At 40.7% G+C, this 7,180-nt stretch overlaps 1 protein-coding gene across 1 annotated transcript in view; it reads right to left on the bottom strand.

Moving 5' to 3' along the window:
- Positions 1–6,174, bottom strand: part of LOC104958412 (insulin-degrading enzyme-like) — a 9,956-nt gene extending 3,782 nt beyond the window's left edge. Inside the window, exons 1-4 of the mRNA XM_010786154.1 lie at positions 5,983–6,174; positions 5,649–5,769; positions 4,508–4,599; positions 2,708–2,819 (exon numbers count right to left, since the gene is read on the bottom strand). Coding sequence (XP_010784456.1) covers positions 2,708–2,819; positions 4,508–4,599; positions 5,649–5,769; positions 5,983–6,159 — 502 coding nt within the window. The 5' untranslated portion in view covers positions 6,160–6,174. The remainder of the gene's footprint in view (positions 1–2,707; positions 2,820–4,507; positions 4,600–5,648; positions 5,770–5,982) is intronic.
- Between the last annotated feature and the right edge of the window lie 1,006 nt (positions 6,175–7,180).

The following is a 7,180-nucleotide window of genomic DNA, read 5'->3' as shown; positions in this document are numbered from 1 at the left end:
TCTCAGTTGCTTTAATGTCAAGCTTCAGTTTAAGATTCACCCTGTAATAGATGTAAAACATGTGATGGAGCATTACTAACCTGACCCAAACCATCTAGGAAAGCTCCCTTGGAAGCCATTTGGAAAGGGCAGGCACTTTCAAAAATACTTGATTGGATCAATCTGTCCATCACCTTCTATCATGGGCCACTTCGGATTGGTTAACAATGGCTGGTACATGTGGAGCACAGCACTTCTGATTGGTGTGGATGACTGACACACAAGAAGAAAAAAAAAAAATGTGTAAATTATTCTTATTTTTTTAAATGTTAAAAAGAAACGCAGGCTTTGCGCTTTGATAATCGCATCATTTCAAATCGCAATTTCGATTTAAAATCGATTAATCGTTCAGCCCTATAAGATACCACGCTCATGAGAATAGGATAGATTTGAGTTCAGTGTCCTTTAAACCCTTAAAATCTAATCAGTTGACTCACATTGTGAAACATTAGTGCCGTATTTGAAAGTTTTTTAGTTTTTTTGGGCACAATAGGCTGAAATGTACAACTATTTGAATGCAAGACTTTTACTTGAACCAGAGTATTTCTACACAAATATATTGATTTTCCCAGCTGGATTCTACATCACATGTACAAGCTAAACCCAGCTGCAGTAGAATCTTTAACTATAATCCTCAATGATAAAAGTCGGATTAGCATAGAAACTAATATCACAAGCTTAGCTATACCCCTCTATGTATTCCATTTAAAAACATGAAACATTACAAAAAACTATTATTGCTGCTTGGAGTCAAACAAGTGATGAGCAGTTTTAATTGTCGACATCATGAGGCTTAGAGGAGTGGAAGTTCAGAGAGAGGACGGTGGTGACACTTTCCAGAAAGACGGAGACAGACTGAGCCCAACTGTTTTTTTTGCTGAGTGCTTCCAAATTGGTCTGCTCTAACCTTTCTTCCATAACTTTAAACATTGGAGGAGGAGCCATCCTTTCTTGCAGGGGGAACATGGGTTCCTTTTAGCTTCAGTTTGTTTGAGTCCATTGATATCAAGCTCACTGTGAATGGAGTCTGGGGAATGTAGGTGCCTTTGTGTACATGCTGACGGGGCAGTTACGCTCAGGGAGAGTCACGTCCCTTTTTGTTAACATCTCCCCTAGCATTCTCAACACGTCAAAAGTTCTACTTGAAATATAGTCAAACATTTGGGAGAGAAACTCTTTGATTGACCAAAGCACCAATGTGTTGGCATGACTGGCTGCTTTGGCATTACTAGGGTTGGGAAGGTTACTTCAAAATGCTATTTCGTTAGTTATTAATTATCTGTTAAAAAAATGTAACAAGTAAGCAGGCTTGGGGGGCAACAGATTACATGCAACGGGATTACGTAATCATGATACAAAACAACTACTGTATTCCTTTACAGTTACATAAAAAAGACAATATTGCTGATACATTAAAAAAGTTAGTTTAACTCGGTGCTTAATGAATCCTTAATTAACCATATCAAATTACAGCCAGCATTTGCTACGGAATACGTTAATATATTTGTCGTAAGCTATTATATAGCAGGATCCAACATTTCTGATTACATTTGGATTAAATGGTGCTTTTAACAAAGATAAATGCCAAAGTGGACCGATTATTTGGAACTGTGAGCGCCTTCCTCTCCGTCCCCCCCTGCTCCACTGCTCTGTGTCTGGCAGGCTGGAGCCCGGTCTGGAAAACCCTCGCTGAGACACAGGAAGTCTCCAGGTGGCCCTGCAGCGCTCTGCTTTCCCTCTCCTCATCACTCCACTGCTCTAATGTAATCAGAGAGGCAGCGCAGGTGCTTGGCGCGTGCGCGCGCGTGCGTGCGTGTCTCTGAACTGAAGGTGTGATTGACATTTTCTCAATGACGTCAATTTCCAGCAAGTGTTCCTCTGAAGGAAATGAGGGATGTCCAATTGAATTAAGTCGTAACAAGCACATGAAGCGAAGAGCGCCGGGGATGGAATCTTTTGCATTGTTGCCGTGGAGACAGGCATAACAAGTAAATGATGATCAAGAGACCTGTGTGTGTCATTTTACTTTAGTATAAGTGATAATACCACAGTTTAGGATATTCTGTATGTAGGATATATATAACATTATGTTGTTTTTTTGTAGAAACGCACAATTTATTGTAAAATGAATCTGAACGTTTTGATCCGTCATGATTATAAAGTAAGGCAATAAAAAAGAATTAACCCCATTATCCGAGTTTAAAAAACAAAATGTGTTGAGTCCTACATAGTTTACAAGGAAATTATGAAAACGAACAAATTGAAATGTTAACAAAAATGACATCTAGGCAAGTGCTGATACACAAAAAGACCCCCTCTGAGGTTAGGAGTAATGGAATGTTGGTGGTTCTAGTGTTAAAGAACCCAACGTAAACATACTTTTCAGTTTATGATTAACGACCTTATTGAGGCATTAATATGTAAGTCATTTGAAATGTGCAGACGCTAAAGGTGGAGTGACCTATAATACATTTTTCTAAATAATATGAATCTCGTAACTGAGTTTGTAAATAAATGTAAGGGATACAAAAAGTACAATAAAGGAAGATTAGTAAAGTATTTTGCGGTATAAATAAAAATACTTAAAATGAATTACTATTTGAGTAATTGCACTCCTTTACTTTGCACTACTGTGTGTATGGGATGAGTGGGGGGGTACTGGACTTACCGTCTGGGACCTGCAGCTCTCTGTAGCGCGTCAGCTGGCTCGGGAGGAGGGGCTTCGTGTGAGCGTGCTCAATGAGTGTGTCCTCCAGCATCTGCATCATGCCAAGAGCCGACTGGAGAACACAGGGAGGGAAAGCAAACGTTTCCTTTATGTTTAAGGACAATTCTACTATCAAAAAATAAAATGCATTTAGCTATGATGATTAACTACGGTATTCAATAATGTCCAATTTCCATTTCTCCTATTTCAGTTACTGATATTTTTTAGGTGGAGCATCAGGCAGTATAGAATTAAGTGTTCGATACCCCCATCCACTTGTTGATTCAAACACTAATTGAGAGAACACAAGAGAGAGACTTTAGTCTTTTAACAAACATTAAAAGAGTGCCGTTGGGTCAGCTTCATATTCCAAATTGGATTTATATTCCACCCTTTATTAACTTCCATGTGTATCGGTTGGATTTCATTTGAGACTCTTCTGTTGCAACACTAATACAACAGTGAACTGAATGTAGCTTCTAAGGCATCCAAAAGAAGGCATGTCGGTCTGTTTCCAGAAACAAGATCATCCACAGAGCACAGTGTGGACACTTTCAGGACTTTTGAAATGAGTCCACAGAAAATGGCGGAATTCTGTGGCATATATGTTGGCTCAGTAGCAAGTAACATCATAGCACCTCTTAGGGAAAACTAATGTCTTCTAAATTACTGAGCCTTAAAAATTAAAGATGGCAACAACAAAGAAGCGCCTTTACTGTAGCGTTAAGTGTAGACTTATTAATGCTAAAGTCAAGTGTATAAAATCCCTCGGGAAGGTGTTATGGTGATTTAGAGGTTCAGCGCAGGGTTAAACGGTGCAGTTAAAGTATTTTATGAAAGAGTTGTGCATGTGGGACAACATTTCAGTACTAATTGTGAGGGTAGCGGTAAATGAATGTGAATGTAAAAGAGATGGAGGAATGATTTGCCTACAAGTGACTAAATCAGACTACTGAACATCATCACGCTGAACATTAGCTGCATTTAGCCTAGCAGTGGTGACATGAAGTCATGTGACCATCATGGAGTTTGTGTATAGCATTTTACTACTGGCAATTGGAACCATTTAAAGATCACAAAGTGGTGTTGATATGTGGATATTATCCTGTTGAACAAAACGTGACAGGATCATAAATGTGAGTCTGCACAAAGCGTATTTTTGGAAATATTCTGAAAACTGATGGAAAAATCCCATTGCTTTTAAGAGACCTTGCAATGCCCACCCCCCAATACTGGGTCAGCCTTCATCAATACATCATCACTGGTGAGGTTGTTCTCGAAACAATAAATGCTACATTGCTAACGCCTTCATTAAAAATCTATATTATATTGTAACATTTCCTGCCCTCTAATTGGCCTGTTATATTAGCAAGTAAAACATTTTCCATCTTTAGTACAGCCTAATATTACATACAGATCTTTACATATAATTGCCTACAACTACTTGGTGAGTTCTTGCTCTGTCATTATTGGAGCAGGTGACAATCGCGATGAAATGGATGAGCATAATGCTTTCTCCACAAAACGGTCAATTTAGGATGGGACCTCAGATAATAAGTATGACACGATGGCAGGGTCTTATAAGAATATAATCCTCTGTCATAGCATTGGAGGGCAATAATAAGTGCTGAAGGTGACCCAGAGAATAAAGGGTGTTTAAATATCCATTAAGAAAAAAGGAACATGTTTTCAAGCTCAAAATGAAAGGAGTAAATGGCATTTCCTCAGCTGGCATTAAATAAAAACAAAACAGTGACTAACCTCCTTTGTGATGTTGCCATGGAGAAGGGTTTCAATATGTAACCGTGACAAAAGCTGAGGTATGAAGGCCTTGAGGCGTGGGAGCGTTACATCTAGAATAAAGATCACAGCAATCAATCACAGAGTAATTTCCCAAGCTGCCATCAAGACGGAACACACACACACAGAGAGAGAGAGAGAGAGAGAGAGAGAGAGAGAGAGAGAGAGAGAGAGAGAGAGAGAAAAGGTGTCTCAAAGCCCCCGTACAGGGACAGGTGCAGGTTTTGACCCTGCAGGTTAATTAAGTGTCATGTGAATTCGAGGGTATTCTGTGGGAGCTCCGTGTTAAAAAGAGAAATATAGCTATCTGCTCCTCAGGTTCCACTGCGGAGAGCAAAGACTGCAGCTTGGGAAGCATCTGCTGGAGGACAGCCTCAGCATTCAAATGAGGGTTTAAAGGAGGGGAAAGAGCAGCTCTATCAACTGTAAATCAAATAAACTAAACTTTTAGATAACAACGTCAAGCCTATAAAACTGAGAAATAGTGACATAACCCACTAATGGCCATTAGTTTGGGAAAATGTCGCAAGGACAAAGATGTAGGACACTTTCCCTTGCAGTGAGCGCACTAATCACAAGACCCTGCTGATGACTTCTTGGAAACAGCAACTTGTTTATAGTTAGCATTTAAGACAATGCTTGAGCGAAATACTTGATTCTCCTCGTAAACTTGTTGATTATTAAATTAGGGCTGTGTAGCGGACTTTTCTATGATGTTCTACCTTCAAACTAACAGTGTTTTGCTTTACATTACGATATACACATTAATGCATCAATAATCATGCAGTAATATAAAATAACTCATTCTCAAATGGGCCGTTACGCATAATACTTACTTTTACTTTCATGCTAGTCCATTTTGATGCAGGACCTACCGAGTAATTTTACAATGTGGTATTCTACTTTTACTGAATTAAAACCACTGAGAATTTCTTCCACCACTGGCTATAGCTGTTGAAAGTGTGTTGCTTGTGGAGTTGTACTTAATTACAGTGCTTGAGTAAGTAGCATTGCATTCCACCACTGCTCATAAGCATCAGAAAGGCAGGGCAATGAGACAGAAGCAGAGAGAGAGGGGGAGATTTAGAGAGCCCGTCCTCACCATCCAGGGCGTCTCTGAGCTCGTCTTTGGTCCAGGCCACCTCGGTCATCAGCAGACGGAGGTAGTACATGGCATGCTGGTGCGGCTGCTCCGCTCTGAAGTTATTCAGAGACCTCATGTACTGCAGGGAGGAAGAGTGGTTCAACATCAACACGCTATGAACTGGAGTCTGTTGAAATTACTGTAGCGTATCAGAAATACTTTACTTCTCGTGTACTGTAAAGCTGAGTTTAAAAGGCTATTAAGCGAGCTAATCAATACATTGCAAGTCATTCTTCTTATCAATAATCATAACTTTGTAAGAATGACTGAATGAGTTGCAGTTAGAGCGTACCGCTTCTTTGATGATATCGAAGCGCTTCTCGTCGATCTCGAAGGTAGTCATCTTTTCCATGATCTTCCTCAGCAGGATGTGCTGCTTGTCACTGTAGCCTTTCACACACAGCTGCAATACAGATGGAGCATTATCGATAAACAGAAACATCAGTAGGAGCTGAAACTGGAGTTTCATTTGAAGTTTGACCAGTTTATGGATTCATTTATGAATTTTGTGTGGAAATGTGGCTGACCAAATGTTTGTCAAGGAAAACCATTGGACCCCTGCTTAAGGTGAGTCAACACTGCACGATTTGGAAAGAATAACCAATTGAAAATTGTTTTGACATGATGGGGAATTAAACTATTAATTTGGCCGACGTACTGCACCTCAGACAGCATTCCCTCTCGCCTTCTCAGAGCTGTTTTCGAATCAGTTGGAGCAAGTATTATTTTATTACTAATAAACACCTCTCGTCTCTCAGGATGTGTCCCAGCTGCCTTCAAACATGCCGTGGTGCAGCCACTACTTAAAAAGAAAGATCTCGACCCCTCCATTCTCGCAAATTGTAGGCCCATCTCCCAGCTACCTTTTTTATCTAAAGCCCTGGAGCGAGTAGTCTATGCCCAGCTACAGTCGTTCTTAATCACGCATGGCATCCACAAAAAGTTTCAGTCTGCCTTCAAACCTATGCACAACACTGAAACAGCACTTTTAAGAGTTTTTAATGATCTGCTCCTAGCCGCCGACTCAGGTAGCCCAGCTGTCTTGGTGCTGTTAGACCTGACAGCTGCCTTTGACACTGTGGACCATAGCATCCTGTTGTCACGGCTTGAACAGTCCACAGGCATCACAGGCTCTGCCCTTGCATGGTTCAGGTCCTACCTGACAGACCGTAGCTTCTCAGTGCAGCTGGGTGCCTTCTCCTCTGCTAAAGCCCCTCTTACCTGTGGGGTTCCCCAAGGCTCGATTCTGGGCCCCATCCTTTTTCTACTTTACATACTGCCCCTAGGTTCAATTCTCACAAAACACAATATCCCCTTCCATTGTTACGCCGATGATGTACAGATCTATCTGCCTCTCAATTCAAAGGTCAACTCACTACAGCAGTTGATGGACTGCTTAGCAGAGATACAAATCCTGGCTGAGACAAAAGTCCTAAACCTAAACGAGAGTAAGACTGAGGTCATCTTTTTTGGCACACAGGGGGATAGGG

Source organism: Notothenia coriiceps, unplaced genomic scaffold (assembly GCF_000735185.1).
Source record: "Notothenia coriiceps isolate Sejong01 unplaced genomic scaffold, NC01 NC01_scaffold00001008, whole genome shotgun sequence".
NCBI lineage: Eukaryota > Metazoa > Chordata > Actinopteri > Perciformes > Nototheniidae > Notothenia > Notothenia coriiceps.
This window is presented reverse-complemented; position numbering and strand designations above follow the sequence as displayed.